The 17,907-nt window shown below is 38.1% G+C and overlaps 4 protein-coding genes and 2 non-coding genes across 6 annotated transcripts; 1 reads left to right on the plus strand and 5 right to left on the minus strand.

Moving 5' to 3' along the window:
* Positions 1-477: 477 nt before the first annotated feature.
* Positions 478-548, plus strand: TRNAC-GCA (transfer RNA cysteine (anticodon GCA)). The gene has a single exon. It is a non-coding gene; the product is annotated as a tRNA-Cys (tRNA).
* Positions 549-2,158: 1,610 nt separating this feature from the next.
* LOC130827003 (cytochrome b) lies at positions 2,159-6,470 on the minus strand. The gene has a single exon (XM_057692636.1). The coding sequence runs from the start codon at positions 6,091-6,093 to the stop codon at positions 4,912-4,914; it is 1,182 nt and encodes a 393-aa protein (XP_057548619.1). The 5' UTR covers positions 6,094-6,470; the 3' UTR covers positions 2,159-4,911.
* LOC130826591 (uncharacterized) lies at positions 3,994-4,488 on the minus strand. The gene has a single exon (XM_057692169.1). The coding sequence runs from the start codon at positions 4,486-4,488 to the stop codon at positions 3,994-3,996; it is 495 nt and encodes a 164-aa protein (XP_057548152.1).
* A 458-nt stretch (positions 6,471-6,928) lies between the features above and the next one.
* On the minus strand, positions 6,929-8,510 carry LOC130827004 (60S ribosomal protein L5, mitochondrial-like). Its single transcript, XM_057692637.1, has one exon. The coding sequence runs from the start codon at positions 7,649-7,651 to the stop codon at positions 7,091-7,093; it is 561 nt and encodes a 186-aa protein (XP_057548620.1). The 5' UTR covers positions 7,652-8,510; the 3' UTR covers positions 6,929-7,090.
* A 17-nt stretch (positions 8,511-8,527) lies between these two features.
* TRNAD-GUC (transfer RNA aspartic acid (anticodon GUC)) lies at positions 8,528-8,601 on the minus strand. Its single transcript has one exon. It is a non-coding gene; the product is annotated as a tRNA-Asp (tRNA).
* A 3,649-nt stretch (positions 8,602-12,250) lies between these two features.
* Positions 12,251-13,650, minus strand: LOC130826592 (uncharacterized). Its single transcript, XM_057692170.1, has 2 exons — positions 13,566-13,650; positions 12,251-13,518 (listed from the first exon to the last, which is right to left on the minus strand). The coding sequence occupies exons 1-2, from the start codon at positions 13,648-13,650 to the stop codon at positions 12,251-12,253; spliced, it is 1,353 nt and encodes a 450-aa protein (XP_057548153.1).
* Between the last annotated feature and the right edge of the window lie 4,257 nt (positions 13,651-17,907).

Genomic DNA, 17,907 nt, shown 5'->3' on the forward strand with positions numbered 1-17,907 from the left:
TATCATATATAAGATACTCGACGGTCTGTGTAATTTTTGTTCTTGTTCCGGGGTTTACATATACTCATAATTTTTATTATAATTGAAATTGAGAAAAAGAAAAAAGGAAATAAAGATTTTTCCATTTTTCTTGAAAAGACGCAATACTAATGAGTTATCATATTGATTTTCTTATGTCATTAGGTAAACATAATTTGAAATCAAAATTGAGGAATCGTTCATGAAATTGCAATTAAGTCAATAGTTAATGGTTCCAATTTCTCATGTTTATCATGAATTTTTACTTTTTTAACTGAAAGTCCATATTTTTTGGTATCGATCGAATCAAAAATAAAAAACAAAAGAAAGATTTTAGTTTTAGGTTTTAGTAAGGGATAGCAAGGAAAAGGGATTCAAAATGCAAGTACAATAAATAAAAAAAAAATTCAGTAATCCATCCCAAATAATATTTTTGTTTATTCTATTTTGTATCGTTTTGGCGGCATGGCCGAGTGGTAAGGCGGAGGACTGCAAATCCTTGTTCCCCAGTTCAAATCCGGGTGTCGCCTGGTTCTAATTAACAAAACAAAAAACTATAAATCCCTTATCGACTATCGACTACTATAACTCATATAACCTAGAACTCGCGGATTATTCTCCAGTCGAAGGGAAAGAGAGGAGGAGGTTTCTTGATACATACTTTATTCTAAGTATACGAGAGTTCTCAAAAGTGAAAGTTCTGTAAATTCTTGTGGATAGAAAGATTTTTACTTTAGTAAATAGTGGAAGGAATACCGTGAGACCCATTCATTCCCTTCCATTTTGGTTACTGACTGGTCAGCGGGGGGGATTAGTAATTGTGGAAAAGAAAGACGAAATAGAGTTTGTATACAAACTCAAAAAAGTCGCTGAGTACTTAAGGTATTAGATTGGTTCATTAAATTAATAGTACAAAATGGATAGTCCAAAAAATTTTGACTCTGTACCATGGATTTCACTATTATTAGTAAACAATAATGGAATAATTCCTTCATATTCATAGAAATAGGGGACATAATTCACATGGATATTGTAAGTCTCGCTTGGGCTGCTTTAATGGTAGTCTTTACGTTTTCTCTTTCACTTGTAGTATGGGGAAGAAGTGGACTCTAGAAATATTCCTTAATTAATTACTCATTGAGTTTTTAGTTGAGGAATAAAACTGTATCATTTGTTTTAGATTTATAGATCGCTCCAGAAAGTGTTTTTCATTTTTAATTAAAGATAATAAAGAAATGTCAATAAAAGAAATATTTAACTAATTCCCATGTTTATATTTCGATTCGAAACGAAATGAAATCTAGATGATAGGAAATAGATTTGATTTTGTTGTGCTTTATCGATTTCTTTCATATCGGGTTTTACGTGTTAAAAATGGATGAGGTTTACTATTTCTTTTTCATTTCAAAAAGATCGAAGAAGTTTCCACACCATAGAACTCTTTCAAGCATCTATCCACTCGTCAATCAATTCAATTACTTTACTTCTTGAGTTGGCAATGATAAAAAAAGATTACTAAGTTGGTTTTTTATTAAGATATACCATATTTTTAAGATATACCATATTTTTCTTTCTTTGATTCTTTTGGCAGATACTGCGTTTATATTTTAAAGAACCCGAAATCGCAGAATTCGAGCTATAAAATAAACGTAAGGTAAGAGTTGCCTTTCGATTAGTTCGGATTGATCAGACTGAATCCAAATGGATCAAATAGATGGAGCAAAAAAAGAGAATTGGGGTCGCTATGTACATACCATATATGAAGATATATATTGTGGATTGATCGATATTCAATTAAGTCTGTATCTTTATTCGAGTTATAGGACAACTTCCTACACGAAAAAAAAAACACTAATCGAATTAATAGTATGGTAGAAAGATTCATATGAATCTTTCTACCATACTATTAAATCTCATTGAATATTGCTGATTCTAGCCTGCTCATTTCAATTAATAAATGAAATTGGAATTTTATTTTGATTTTTCAATCATTTATAAAGAACTAAGAAGTCAAGTTTCATTCAAATTAATCATTTTGGCTGACCGTTTTTACATAAATAATAAGTAAAAAAGCAGTAGGAACTAGAATGAATAGTGCAGTAGCAATAAATGCGAGAATATTTACTTCCATAATCTCATCGTTTTTTTACTTCGCATTAACTCGGGATTTAATCCCATAGAGATGATAAAAATTTTACCTGTAAATTTGAATTCAATGGAATGAATTACTTCTTCATGATATTGAATCAGATTAATATCATGAATAACAATATCTGAGCTATCATATCAATTCGCCGTCGCGAATTGAATAGTATAACATAGGAAGATCTTTTATCCATACTGAATCCAAAAAAAAAAATGGGATTTGTCATCTAATCAACAATTCCGTTATTTAGCATTCTTTTTTTTATTCTTTTTCCATAATCTGTCGTCTTCCTTGTACAATCAACCATCTAATGAAGTTTCACTTTTCCTTTTCCACTCACACTGGTTACAAAACCCCCAAAACAATAAATAAAAAATAGAATATTCTAGCAAATTCATTTTCATTATTTTTTTAGGATGTTTGTTCTTAGAACTTTTACTTAATAAAACTTTAATAAAAAAAAAATTACAAACAAAAGTCTTATTTTTTATTTAGTATTATTAATAATTAAAAATGGAAAATTAAGAAAAAACGAAAAAAGGATTCTTCAGTACTTCATTACAAAGAGTCTAAAAAGGAGGGGATAGGATCTTTCTTTGATCCTTCTTTTCTTAATATCGCTCCTCCTTTTCGTGAATTGAAGGTCAGTAGAGGTGCCCTGGTGCTCATGAAATTTGAAATGGCAGTCTGTATGTTTTGCAGGGACATAGAGTGACAGGTTCATCGGCAGCTGTCTCATCCTCACTTTCTGATTCTGATCTCACTCGCTTGTGGCATATGCGCCTTGGCCACATGAGTGAGAAAGGCATGGATCTCCTGAGCAAGCGTGGTCTTCTTGGTTCACCCGGCACGGGTAAGCTATAATTCTGTGAACATTGTGTTTATGGGAAAGAAAAGAAAGTAAGTTTCTCTACTGCTACTCACAGCACCAAAGGTGTTCTCGATTATGTTCACTCTGATCTTTGGGGACCTTCTAGGGTCACCTCAAATTCTGGCAAACGTTATTTGATGACCATTATTGATGATTTCTCTCGAAAAGTCTGGACTTCTTTCTTGAGGCAGAAAAATGAGGCTTTGTCCATCTTAAAAAAGTGGAAGATTCTTGTTGAGAACCAGACTGGGAGAAAAGTGAAAAAGCTCAGGACTGATCGAGGGTTGGAGTTTTGTGATGATGAATTTACAGAGTTCCGCGCACAAGCCGGTATTGCTAGACACAAAACATTACCCGGCAGGCCTCAACAAAATGGTGTAGCAGAACGTATGAACAGAACTCTTCTTGAGCGTGCTCCTTGCATGTTCTCTAATGCTGGATTGTGGCATCGCCGTGATCTATGGACAGAAGCTGTCTCCACGGCCTGCAGGACAAGTTACTAACAGCAGATAAACTAGTGGGGTGGGGCTTATATTGTCAACCGTTCTCCACACAGTGCCATCAACTTCCAAATTCCAGAGGAGTTGTGGTCAGGTACAACTGTTGACTATTCCTTTCTTAAAGTTTTTGCTTGTACCGCTTATGCTCTAATGATGGAAAATTTTCTCCGAGAGCTGTCAAATGCATTTGAATTGGTTATTCTTCTGAATCAAAAGGTTATAGATTGTGGAGTCTTGAATCTAAGAAAGTAATTCTTAGTAGAGATGCCACTTTCAATTCAAATGCTATGTTGAAATCCTCTGGTTCGGAGTCTTCAAACGGAGGATATGAAGTCGCTTAAGCGAAGCTTACGGAAGAGAAAGAAAATATTGTTAGATTTGGGAGAAAGGTGTCGAGGCAGGCCTTTAGTGAAGATATCGGCGAACTGATAACGGGAAGGAACATGTAAGACTCGAATTTAACCCAATGCGACCTTTTCACGCACAAAATGAATGTCTAATTCAACATGTTTGGTACGTTGATGTTGCACGGGGTTGGTAGAGAGATAGATCGCACTGATATTGTCACAATAAACTATGGTGGCCCGCTTCAGAGGGCAATGTAGCTCAAGTAAGAGATTTCGGAGCCAACATGCCTCGGAGACAAGATTAGCAAGACCTCGGTATTCTAAATAATTGAAATCGACACCGTCAGGAAGTGTCATTCCAATCTCATCCATTCGACGTTGTAGTTCAAAAGAAATCTGGGTAAAAAGATCTTCACGGGAATCAGCATGGGAGTCAGAAGTGGAACTACTTGTGCATATTTTTTGGACCCCTATAGAAGTACTGCGTTCGGATGGTGAGGATTCCTCCGAAACGGAAAAATAAATCCAATCGCTGGGTGAATAACGAGTGGGACCGCTTGGATCAAACTGTGATCCATATTGGTAAATGGCCAGTTTCTTTTTCATAACGTATTTCTCTTTATTTCATAGCTCCGCTCCCCCGGGGCCGGGGGAGACTTAGAAAATGGGAAAGGGAAAGTTGCTTGGTTGTTGACCAAGAAAGAAATGGGAGAAAAGAAAGATGCACACCCGAAGGAACTCGATCACATGAAAGAAGATTTCTTCGTCTTTCTCTACGCAACAGGCCCACCTAACATCTCATCGAGCCTAGAATCCACTCCGGGTCGGAGGAGCAACTAGTCCAACTTCTTGAGCAGCCAACAAGCAACAACCGAACTACCGCGAAAGAACAAGCAACGGCAGAGCTCAAGCTAAAGCTTATATTATTCTAAGCTAGCGTTAGCCGCGCAGGAGTTTTCTTGCTCGTTAGCGCTGTCAACTATCAAACTCATCCGCTTGTCAATTCTTGGTGTAAGAATTTTTCACTGATCAGGTGTTCTCAGTCTCATCCGTGTAAGAATTAGGAATTCTTCTTCCAACTCGTCCCAGAATGGGCGTTATGGCAAAAAACAAGAAGAAAAGAAAAGAAGAAATTTGTCCAATAGTAACAAAGGGTGCTTCCACAGGTTGACATCCGATCCAACCTAGTAGTAAGCAATCCGCCAAAAGCAACCAAAATAGTCCTTGGTAAATCGGGCGAAAACTTGAACTACGTACATACATACTTTTAAAAAAAGGCAAAGCCAAGAGACATATAAAAACGAGTGCTATTGCGGCTACACCTCCCGCTTTGTCAGGTATACTACGAAGAATGGCATAGATGGGTAAGAAATACCATTCCGGCACAATATGAGGCGGGGTGGGCATCGGATTAGCAGGTATATAATTGTCGGGATGCCCCAAAACATTAGGAGCATAAAAAATCCAAAAGGAAAAAAAGATAGCAAAAGCTACCCAACCTACTAGATCCTTTACATAAAAATAAGGGTAAAAGGCAATTTTATCCATCTCTGAATGTACACCTAATGGATTATTTGATCCATATTGATGCAATGCGGCCAGATGAAGAAGACTGGCGCCTACTAAAATAAAAGGGAGTAAATGATGAAGACTAAAAAAACGATTTAAGGTGGCATTGTCCACGGAGAAACCACCCCAAAGCCAAGTCACTATGCTATCTCCTACTACAGGTATAGCGCTAGCTAAGCTTGTAATTACTGTAGCTCCCCAAAAGCTCATCTGACCCCAGGGTAGTACGTATCCTATAAAAGCTGTCACAATCATTAATAAGAAGATTACAACTCCGAGACACCGAACAAATTCCCTAGGACTGCTATAACTCGCATGATATAGACCACGAAAAATATGAAGGTGAACCACAATGAGAAACATACTTGCCCCATTAGCATGCATATAACGGAGCAACCAGCCCCCTTCAACATCTCTCATAATATGTTCTACGCTGTTGAAAGCTAGATCCACATGAGGTGTATAATGCATAGCTAAAAAAACACCAGTCACTATCTGAATGACTAAACAAATCCCAGCTAACGAACCGAATCCCCACCAATAACTAATATTACTCGGGGTTGGATAATCTATCAAATGCTGATTAAGTGTGGAAAATATGGGTTGTTTAAGAACAGAGAATCGTTGGTTTCTTATACTCATTTGCTTTGCCAAGATTCTTTCTATCGTGACAACTCTTCTTCCCCACCCCAGTCACTCCCCGTCTTCCTCCTATACGCCACTGGTACTATTCATCTATATATGTATGGATGACTTCTGCTTTCTTCCCAATGGAATGATCTGGACCCTTACTTGTTCCAAGTAAGCAAATAGGAATTACCTTGCGAAAGGACCTCTAAATCCGACGACCTTGGCTGAAAAGCTCCCAATTAGGTCAGTAGCTGGCCGAGTAGCTGATAGACCAAATAAAGACAGTAGCTGTTTAGAGCCGAAGGAGCTCTTTTTTTTTTTTTTTTTGGGATTCTATAGCCTACGTACTTGCCTTTAGGGGATCGAAGTTGGATGAATCCCCAGCGGTTCCTTCCATCGGCGTCATCGAACCACATTAGCAATCCAGAAGAACTGGAAGCTCGAAACGACCGGTCAAAAGAATTGATCCGTTTAGTTCTGTTCTTCTCCTAGTTTTATAGCACACTCACGTAGAGGGATCTTTCCGACGCTAAGCGCGCTGCATCCCCTGTCCAAGTTGAGGATGGAGCGGATGTTGAAAGAGCTAGGATAGCAATCGGCCAGGGAATCCGCGATTTCCTTTAACGAAAAGGAGATCATAGATACTCAAGAAAGAGGTCTTAGTCTACTATTAGGAAAGTTCCGAGTTCATGCTTTTATTCATTCTAGCTCTTAGAGAAGGAAAAAAATAGAAAAAAGAAAGGGCTTAGTACACGTGGGACTTATGCCTTTCTTTTCGGATCAATGAGACAAGGAGTTACTCAGAGCTGTAGTTAGGCCCTTTGCCAAAGGAACGGAAGGGTACCCCTAGAAAAGTATAAAGGGAGGGAATTCTAAAAGTAACTCTTTCCAACCTTTTCTATCTATAGAAGTAGGTTTTAGAAAGTCAATTTGAGATTTGTATTTGCGTTGATTTTTCCAACGAAACAAAGCACTTTATTGTCTTTCCTCATTTCGATTTTCCGACATCTTACTGAGTTTCTCCCTCATCTTTTTGCAAAAAGCCGCTCCACGGTAGTAAAGTCTCATCTTGTGTGTTGGCTGAAGTGACAATAGTTACATTGAACCCTCGAATATGTTCGAAGATCTCAAAATGATCTTCTAGTTCCGGGGAGAATTCGCAAAACTCCGTTTCCATCGAGAATTGAATGGAGTTTTCCCGTATTTCCACCAGAGAATCTAAGAGAGACATTACTGTCGAGATTCTGACCAAAAAATGAAACATTCCAGGTCCTCGGAGAGTGCTTTGTCGTGCTAGGTCATTGACATATCCTTTGTCTTTATTTGACCCCAAGAATGGATTGGATCGAAACGACTTTCCTACCGAACCCCTGTGTGTCCGTATCAATTTCTGACCGCACGGAATCTCCATAGCCAATTTTCCATTTTTGATTATGAAATCAGAGGGTGCTGCCTTTGGTACTACTCTTATTTCACACAATCCAGGAACGTCCATAACGTTGGCGTGATTCGGTTTGAGCAACGGATCTTGACGTGAAACATCTTCGTAATGAAAATGGAGGGGAAACATGAGTTGGCTTTTCTTTTTTCGTCTCTACTCTTTTCACTTATATCGAAAAATGAAAAAAGACTTGTAGGATATTGCTAGTTGGTTTTTTCCAACCAAGAAGGGCGCGGGATTCTTTGAAGAAAGAGACTCTTCTTTCTTCTCTTATGATTGATAACAATAGTTGAATGAAAAGAACGCTTCTAAATGCAGCCGTCCCCTTATTTCTTATATGATAGCACTCGCCATGGATGAGACGATTCAAAGAGACATAAGTAATCGACTGCTTCGACTCCTAGACAGAGATATAGGCATACTCGTATACACTCCACTTTGACTCTCACTTGGATAGCGCTAATGGGTAGGCCCATGGTGATACAAGCACAAAAGCAGTCCCTCGCTCTAACACTAGCCTCCATCTCATAGGGGATTGCCCCTTACTGCGAACAAGCCAAGGCTGGAAAGTTAAGGCTGCTAAAGAAAGCGGGACGGCTGGGGAGTGAAGTAGAGACCCAGGAGGAACTGAAATCACTCAGTAAGGAATAAAAATTCGCCCTTGCTTCGGGGCCGGAGCTAGAAGAAAGGGTAGGTTTAATCTGAAAAGTACTCTTTTAAGTTCATTGCGTTTCGTAAAAAAAAATGTCTATTCGGATCAGGAACAATCGAAAAAAGCCAGACTAGAAGGGTATCCCTTTGAATCCTGAATATGGTGATACCTCCCATTGTACCAACCTACATATGTATTTCTTCCATCACAATTGGTACTATTTGCATTTCCATTTTTTTGATGAAAAATCCGAAAGAAAAGAAGGATCCTCCCGCTGGGAATTAGATCCTACTCTTTTTCTCCCCTCTTCACAGAAGATGGAGAGATGAATTGATCGCTTGCAGCGCCTAGGTCGGGACTGACGGGGCTCGAACCCGCAGCTTCCGCCTTGACAGGGCGGTGCTCTAACCGATTGAACTACAATCCCAGGAAAATAAGGTCTATAGCCTAAAAATTCTTCTTTTTTTTTCATTCTATTTATTAGAACCATTTAGTTTCGCCGTGTTGTAACAGAAAGACGAATGATATACTCTTTTTTATTATATATATAATATAGAATTCCAGTATACTCATAGTAAAGTAGGCTAATTCATGAATTGAATCAAATACAAATAGGCCTTTTCTTTTTTAAAAGCGGTAGAGTCGCACTCTTTAAAGGCCCTAAGAAAGAGGCTTAAGTGATCACTTCAAATCAAATCCGAGAAAAGGCTTCCACGAAACTCCTGTCTTAGTCTTCATTAAAAATTTTTTATGTTCTGGGACATAGATATTCAAGATATCCTATTATGAATCGCTAAAGTCTTCCTCCTTCTCCATTGTTCCAATCAGATCCGAAAAATGAGAAATCAATCAAAAGTCAGTGGACCTGAATTGAATCATGACTATATAAGCTATTCTTATATTAAGATTCAATATAGATGAAATCGTAGAAGCGGGCCTTTTCTTTCCTTGGACCACGTAAGAATTCGTCGTCCGGTTGAATCTTCTTGTTCCTGGATGCTCCATCAAAATCCATCGCTATTCCTTTCCTTCACTGAGAAAGGTTCATTCCAAGTCACAAGAGCAATCTTTCTTTTTTTTAATGAATTTTTCTTGTCGTTATGGTAATGCAATGCAAGAGGCCGGAAATCCGGTTGTTTCTGATGATGAAAAGGGCTTTTATGTTATATTACATTTTGGAAAACCCCTAAAAGTAGGTAATGTTAGAAGACGGCTGTCGGTATCTGATGGTCAGATACCTACGGTCGGTATATCTTTGAAAGCTCAGACGGGGAGAAAAAATGGATTCCTCGAAGGCTACTTAAGGAACTTTAATGCCAACCAGAAGGTAGTTTACTTGCTTACTTGTTAGAGTAAGGACTGGAGCTGTTGAATATTGCTCAGTACTACTATAACTTAACAACCAAAAAGCTCTGCGTCGAACTTCAGCCCCTTCGAGTTGGCCACGGGGCAACAGCCTCTGACGCCCCACACCACTGCGACAGGAGGGAGCTTGCCCATCAGACTACTTTGCCAAGAGGTGGCAGGAGGATAGCAAAAGCTGCCCAACCTACTTAAACAACCGTCAGGCTTAGCCCGGTCTGAAGAAAGAAGAAAGTAGGCCCTGTAGAGAAGCGGATAGAAAAGATCGCCTATAGACTCAAGAGACCGGCTCGGTGAAAACTCACCCCGTATTCCATGTAAGTCAGTTGACTTCGATTAGACCAGACCGACCCAGAGAGGAACGTGCCCACGAGGGCACCACCAGATGTTGTAGATGAACCTAACCTACTAAAGAAGAAGTTGAGTATATCATAGCTGACCGTACCATGGGCTAGCCCATAGACCGACTGCACGAATGGAATACTACTTAGTCCAGTAGAAGGGCCAACCTGAGAGCAAGTCAAGCTGGGAACGGGCTGAGACTTACGATTCCGAAGACCAAGTCAGAGACTACTGGACGTCTCGCGGAGCGACTCTCAATGAGGGCGTTGAGACTGTTCGAAAAAATGCTTTTTTGGCTTAATACGCCTTTACTAAAGATCAAAGAGTACGCTTGTACTCTGGCTAATAAGGAAAAGGGCTTTTTTAAATCCAAGGTTGACTCTGATTAGATCCTTAGCGCAAGCGCTAAGTAAGAAAGCTCCCTAAGATATATCATACACTATAGAGTTAAAAAAATATAACTTAGGTCTGTCTCTAGATCAAATATGCTAGAGCGTCTTTATGGGGATATGTTTGATAGGGTATGGCACTTTGTAAAATCCCAGAGTTTTATTACTCTTTGCCTGTATTCAGTTGATGTATCTTCTTTGATTATTGGAGATACCCCTCTATGACTGATTTATCAAACATTTTTTACTTATTATATAACATATTAGTTTCTCTTATTAACAAAACATATTGTAATCTCTTAAAGAAGACGAACGTGGTAAAGACCCCTGAATTAAAAAACAGGAAAAAATCCATAACAAAATATTAAAAGAAAACAAAAATTATGACGAAATTTAGTAATTTTAAAACTAATATGAATAGTCCATATTTTTATTTTATAGGCAATTCAGTTTATATATCGTATGATAACAAATCTAATGAAACAAAAAGGATCATCATTGATTTCTGGAATAAATTCTACCTGGATAATCTTGAAAATAATGATGGCGATGAATCTAAATCTAACAGAGTAATGTATAAAGAAGAAGTATTTAAAATATTGAATGATTTCAAATCAAATGAAACAAAACCATATAATCAGGATAAATTAAGAGAGTTGCAAGAGAAGATTGAAAATCTTACAATGAAGTTTGATGCAAAATCAATTAATAGCACATGCAATCTCATTATGAGTCTAATGATTATACCTGATAAGAAGAATGCTAAGGATTATTTAATGGAAAAATTAAAAAAAGATCAATATCCACAATTAGAATTACTTAATGAGTTAGGGCAATATACACTTGAAGCATTAATTGTTTATGTAATCTGTATTTTATATCGCTCTGATTCATCCATGGTTCGTGTTTCAACTTTAATTGATCACCTGGACAGGCATGTTAAAGCACATGTTTTACTAGTTAATCATAAATATCAAAGTAAAATAGAAAAAGAAGATGAAAAAAATGAGAGTTTATTTAAAAAACACCATATTGGTGTAGCATTAGTTGAATTTTTTGTTGATAGGAATCTAATGGTATTAGAAAATTCTGAGAATAATAATGTACCTATTCAAAAGAAGAAGGGTAAATATTATTTACCTAAAAATCTTTATGCTATCCGTAATTTTGATGTATCATTACTACCAATTAAATTAAATTTACCTATGGTATGTAAACCGTTATCTTGGGGTAGTGCTTTACCATCAGGTTTATACCCTAAATATTTGTCTGACTTAAAAGGTGGTTACTTAAGTGGAATAACTGGTGCAATTAGTCGTTACAATCTGTTAAGCACGGGGGATATCAATCACTACTATATTGATATCAGTAATAGTTATAAGGAAATATGTAGTGTTATGAATAAACTTCAGAATCAGCCCTTCAAAATATCAAAACATATGATATCTTATATAAAAGTAAATAAACAAAAGTTAGTTAACTTCGGTTTACTTATGCCAGAGAATCTCGGTAGAGTTAATTTAAAAAATTTAGGAATTAACCTCAGAGAATCTTATATGAAAAATAATGATATAATGAAAATATATTCTTATGCTGAATTGTTAGAAATTTTACATAAGGATGTTAACCGGGCTCAGTATGAGAGTATGTTATTAAATATAGCTGAAGCTTTTGAGGATTTTCGAAATTATTTTATAGAGCATAGAACAAGAAGCAATGGGTATAAAATCCTTTACTAAAGTGGGATTTGGAACTTTAGGAACAAGTGTAATGGATGTGCAGTTCATAGCCTTACAAAAGACCCCATACTGGAAGAATTTTTGGATGGCTCTAAACACATCATCTTTAATAAAATGCCATGCTGTTTTGAAAAAAACTGAAACCCATCAATTCCAGGAGCTTTATCATCATCAATCCCTCTAAGAGCTTGATTCACCTCTTCCATTGTAACCTCTCTACACAGACTCTGTTGAGCTTCCAGGTTCAAAATAGACCCTCTCCTAATAACATAACAGGTAAATCAATAGAAGGAAGAGAAGAGGCTCTGCTACCTAATAATGATTTATAGAAGTGAAGAATCTCCTGTTGAATGCCAACAGGATCCTCAAGCCTATCACCCTGAGCATTATACAAGAGGTTAATTCTATTTGTATTATACCTAGCTTTCATTGCAGCATGAAAGAAGTGATTATTTGAGTCCCCAAGCTTCAACCATTGAATCCTTGATTTCTGCTTTAGAGCAGACTCCTCAATAAAATTCCATTTTCTCAACAACTCTCCAGCTATCTTCTCATTTTCTTGCAATTGAACACTATCAGGATCTTGCTGTAACTGAAACTTAATTTGTTCCAAATTACTTCTTGCTGTCTCAATCTTCTCATTCAAGTTGTGAAATTCATTTTTATGCAAGCTTTTCATTTTCCCCTTCAAAAGTGTAAGATTTGCCCAAATTGCTCCTAACAGATTGTGAGAACCACTAGGATGCCAAAATTCATGCATAATAGTATGAAAATCAGCATGATGAGCCATGTAGTTGAAGAATTTAAAAGGCTTTCCCACAGTAAGAGGATCATCAGCATATTTCAATAGGAGAGGGGAATGATCAGACAAAGAAGGCATCAAATAATCAACTACTATATGACCTTTATTTAACATCCATGTCACATTTCCAAAAGCACGATCAATTCTACTATGAATTCTTCTGTCAGCATAGCCTCTGCTAGACCAAGAAAAAGAAGGGCCAGTAGATTTCAATTCAGCAAGGTTTAAATCAGTGACCCATTGAGACATATCCTTGATTTCAGCAAGTGAAACAGCTGTTCCATTAGTTCTATCATCAGTATACATGACGGCATTAAAATCACCCAAAATGAACCATTGGTCTAACTGAGAATAACTAGCCAAAGATCTGATCTTCTCCCAAAGCCCAACTCTATGATCAATAGTGTGTAATCCATAACAAAGAGTAATTTGGAAAAAAAAGGAATTAACATCTTTAAGCTCACAATGAATAAGTTGCTCATGTACCTCTAACACCTCTACTTCAATGATTTGAGGATTCCAACCAATCCAGATTCCCCCCTTTGGAGAGCAAGAATAATTATGTTTCCATATCCATTTACTATTAAGTTGCTTAGTGATTTTCTCAAATTGTTGAGCCTTAACTCTAGTTTCCAGAACACCCATGAAACTTATTTTCTTTCTAATCATAAACTTCTTTAACTCTCTAATTTTAATAGGGTCATTACCCCCTCTAATATTCCATGTACAAATAATCATTAGGTAAAATAAGGATTACCTGTATTAGTATCCCCTGGATCATTAGCTACCTCATTATGTGACACAACTTCTTCCTCAACTACTGTAGTTAAATCATTCATCATTGAAACTGGGTTAACAGTAGTGGGGAAATTCACTCTTCTGGCTCTAGTAGTTCTTCTGGGCACCACTCTCCATGCTCCATCATCTTCTGAGGTTACACTCAAAGGGGCTTGAGCTGGAGTAACAACAAGATTTGTAGGTGTAGCTGGATGGGCATTGAGGTTCTGGACAACTCCATTGAGTGGCCTTTTTTGGAATCTGTTCTTTTGGAATTGGGTTTTCCTTTTAAATTTCTTGGCTGGATTATGGCTTGCCTCTGTGTCTTATTCAATTCTCATCAATGGAGTACAAACTATTAGCTTGGAATTGTCAAGGCATATCAAATAAAAAGACTATCTCAATCCTTACTCTATCAAGTAAGCAAGTAAACTACCTTAAAGAGTTAATAGATATTTACAAAATCAATGTAGTGATACTCTTAGAACCTAGGGTAAGCGGTATAACAGCTCTATCAATTATTAAGACTTTAGGAATGGCAAAGTCACATAGAGTTGAAGCTATAGGTTTTTCAGGAGGTATTTGGATTTTATGGCATCACAGCATCAATGTTAAAATCATTCACAACGATTGGCAATTCATTCACATGCATGTAATTTTTCCTGGTAATATAAGCACTCATTTAACTTCTGTATATTGAAGAACCACAAATTATAAGAGTTTTATGGGATAAACTCACTATACTGGCAGCAACAATTTCTGAGCCCTGGATTGCATTGGGAGACTATAATGCTTATACTGAGGTTCTGGATAAATTAGGGGGTAGGGCTTCAAATGGTTGCATGAGATTTAGGAATTGGATCCAGTCCTCAAAACTAATAGATTTAGGTTTCACTGGCTCTAGATTTACATGGTCACGAGGAAGATGTCATGAGAGAATTGATAGGGCATTGGGGAATGAGGGGTTGTTGGATATCTTTGATAGCATCATGGTAAGACACTTACCTAGGTTAGCCTCTGACCACTCCCCTATCCTAGTAAATTTGATCCCTAAAGAAAATGTAAAAAACCAAGGCAGAGCATTTAGATATCTATCAACTTGGGAATGTCATGAGGATTGGAAACCTTGGTTAAAAAATGCTTGGCAAAAAAGTGACCCTTTTGTTGAAGCTCTCACCATCTTACAAGTTAAGACAGAGGATTGGAAACATAACATTTTTGTTGACATATACAAAAGGAAACGAAGGAATTTTGCAAGACTAGAAGGATTGCAAAAACACCTAGCCCTTAGTCCTACAACTAAAATCAGAAAACTTGAATTGAAGCTGAGGGAGGAGCTTGAAAGAACTCTAACACAAGAAGATGTACGCAACCTTAGACTGTAATTTAAACGAGTATAGGATAGTAATATATTACCTTAGTGGGGGTGTTTAAGCAAACTTCTTCTATCATTCTCGGTATCAACTAATTACCTCCTCGTATTACGTATTAGAAATATACGAAAAAGGGTAACCTGATCTCCTCACTGGGGTTCTTTGCATTGGACTCGCTCGGTTCGTCTGTTCATTGTAGGAAAGCGTTTATGGAACAAGCTCTTTTTAGAGGTGTCCCCCCTGCTTTCTTTCTCTGATTCCCAATATGAGTGAGACCAAGACGGCTGGCTGGAGTGCCAAAAATCAGCTGGTCATGTCATGACTTCTAAATGCAATTCTTCCTCCAATTTATACCAGTCTTCTATTTAAGACATCGGCTAAATAGGTATGGTCTAGAGGAGCGAAAGCCACTCGACCAACGGGAGAGGAGCTAGAAGAAGTCCTAACTCTAACTACCGACTAAATAAGAGGAAGATAGGATTCTCTCGATCTATCTAATGCAACAAGTCTCCTCCTACTATTAGGATAGGAAAATCCGTTTTTAGGGTAAATGATTAAGTCTATTCCTTACTGCTTTTGACATGGGTTCATTCCTATCCAGCGGCAGAAGACGAAGCAGCTCGCTACTCGACTTTATCTTCTAACGGGGTTGCCAAGCCCCTTACTGTCTTGAACCCGAGTGAAGCATTCCACCTCAGAATGGATTCTTAGTGTGGACGATTTTGAAGATATAATAGGAGGACATGTATGGATAGGTTCCATTTGTATACTTGGTGGAATCTGGCATATCTTAACTAAACCTTTTGCATGGGCCCTACTGGGCAACAAAAAAGAGGATATCAGTTTCCATTTGGGAAAGAGTCGACTTTTTCTTATAGAGAAAGCGTGTTATAGAAGCGCGTATGCCGGAAACTCTATTATTATTTATATATTTATAACAAAGCCTATTTCTTTGAAGAAAATGGTTTACCAGCATTGATCTTAATCAGTCTGCTTTGCCGAAATTCGTCAATGAATTCCGCGTTTTCATATTCAGAATACTCTACTGAAGAATAGGCAAGAATCAACCTCTTCCGAGCGAGGTTTTGATAGATCGCAGAATCCGAAAAGCAGCTTCTAAGTGAGATGATCTCGGCTTGTCCATAAAAATAGGCTGATCACTTCCCCCTATGTTGTAAGTGTAAACAATGTCAGCGATAATTAGTCAAGTTGAAATAAGGGCAACTTTTTTTTAAAGCCAAGGCAAGAATGCCACGAATGGTGTTTAGCAACCCGGGGCAAATCTTTCTTCTATCTCTAAAGGGGTTCGACTCAATATTCTTGAAGGAATCCTTTAGCTACTAATGACGCTTTGTATCTTTCTACTGAGCTATCTGTTTTATGCTTGATCTTGTAAATTCACTTGCAGCCAATGGCTTCTTTCTCTGCAGGCAATGAGACTCAGTTTTCTTCTTTTTTTCTTGCATAGTCTTTCTTCAGCAAGAATGATTGGAAGCTTCAGCAAAGAATTCAGGTTCATGAGAAGATTGAACTGACATGAGGTAAGCTCGATGTTTTAGAGAAAACGATTCATAAAATAAGAAAAAAAACCTTCAACGGGATAAGAAACTTGAGAAGATTAACGAACCTGAGAGAAGGATCCAGAATCTAATCTAAGGAAGCGACTGGAAGGAAAGCAACTGGGCTAGACTGCTGATCTTCTAGAGTAGTCTGACTTTTGGAAAGAGACTGTAATCGTCGCCGAGAAGAAAGATGCTGTTCCGGATGACTGGAAGCCTCTGAGGTCAGCTGAACAGGCTGACAATCGGCGGAAGATGCTGGCCTGAAGAGTGAGGCTGATCCATAACATCAACTGCAGAAGAATGAAGTTCGAGTTGATGAACAGGAGAAGGCCATAATACATCTCCATCACTATTCTCCTCCAGGGCTTCTTAATTAAGAAAAGGAAAATATGAGGTGACCTCATTAAAGAGAACATTCAAGGATACATCGAGTCTCTTGGATTTCACGTCATAGCATCTATCTATATTCGGACTGAGCATATCCAAAAAAGACACAAGTGCTTGCCTTGAGGACAATTTATCTCTTAACTGCGCAAGAATATAAACAAAACAACAAAAAAGGTGCATCCAAACACTCGCAAATGCCTATAGGATGGTGCTGCCCCAGTAAGAAGTTCGTGAGGTGCCGCTGTAGCTTCTTTCCTCTCTCTTCTCCCCCCCCCAAAAAAAGTAAAAAGGAGAGAGATGTCCCGTCCTTTCTTTATGCATATTCATATACATAGCCAGACACAAAGGTGTACAATCCGGTAAAAATCCGCGGTTCTTTAAGTGAATGAACTCTAGGTTTTCTTACTTGCTTTAGTGGCTGCCAAAGGCCAACCGAGAGGGGAGAACGAATGGCTCAGGAATCGACCGGTTCCGAGCAGATTCGTGGAATTATTGTAGGAGAATTTGATTCTCGTAGAATAAGAGGAGCCTTCTTAGGAAATGACTTAACTTAAAAGAAGGATTCCGCTGCTGCAAGGCGAGAGAGCAACTTGTCTGGTCTTGCGGTGCACTCACTCCCGTTACAAGAATGAGATGAAGCTTTTTCTCGACTCGAGACCAATACCCCTTACAACTCGCACCAATAGCGGCACTGAGCGGCCGGAGATTGATTGAAAAGACAGCCCGCCTCTTTAGGATTGTGAGAAAGAGCACACACACGGGACCTGACCTACTAATCATCATCTCATCTAGCGCGAAGCAAAAAGAAAGGTCCCCCTTCCCGGCCCCCTAGCCACCTACCTACTCGTGCTCGTAGCTCGATCGGAGGTCAAGAGGGTGGTCCGGCGGAAAAACATAAGTCGTCCGTATCAAGTGATACGTGAATTGCTCAGTAGTGCTTCGCCACTACCGTAGCTGGCGGAAATAGCTTAATGGTAGAGCATAGCCTTGCCAAGGCTAA

The sequence above is a fragment of the Amaranthus tricolor genome, chromosome 11 (genome assembly GCF_026212465.1).
Source record: "Amaranthus tricolor cultivar Red isolate AtriRed21 chromosome 11, ASM2621246v1, whole genome shotgun sequence".
In the NCBI taxonomy this organism is placed as follows: domain Eukaryota; kingdom Viridiplantae; phylum Streptophyta; class Magnoliopsida; order Caryophyllales; family Amaranthaceae; genus Amaranthus; species Amaranthus tricolor.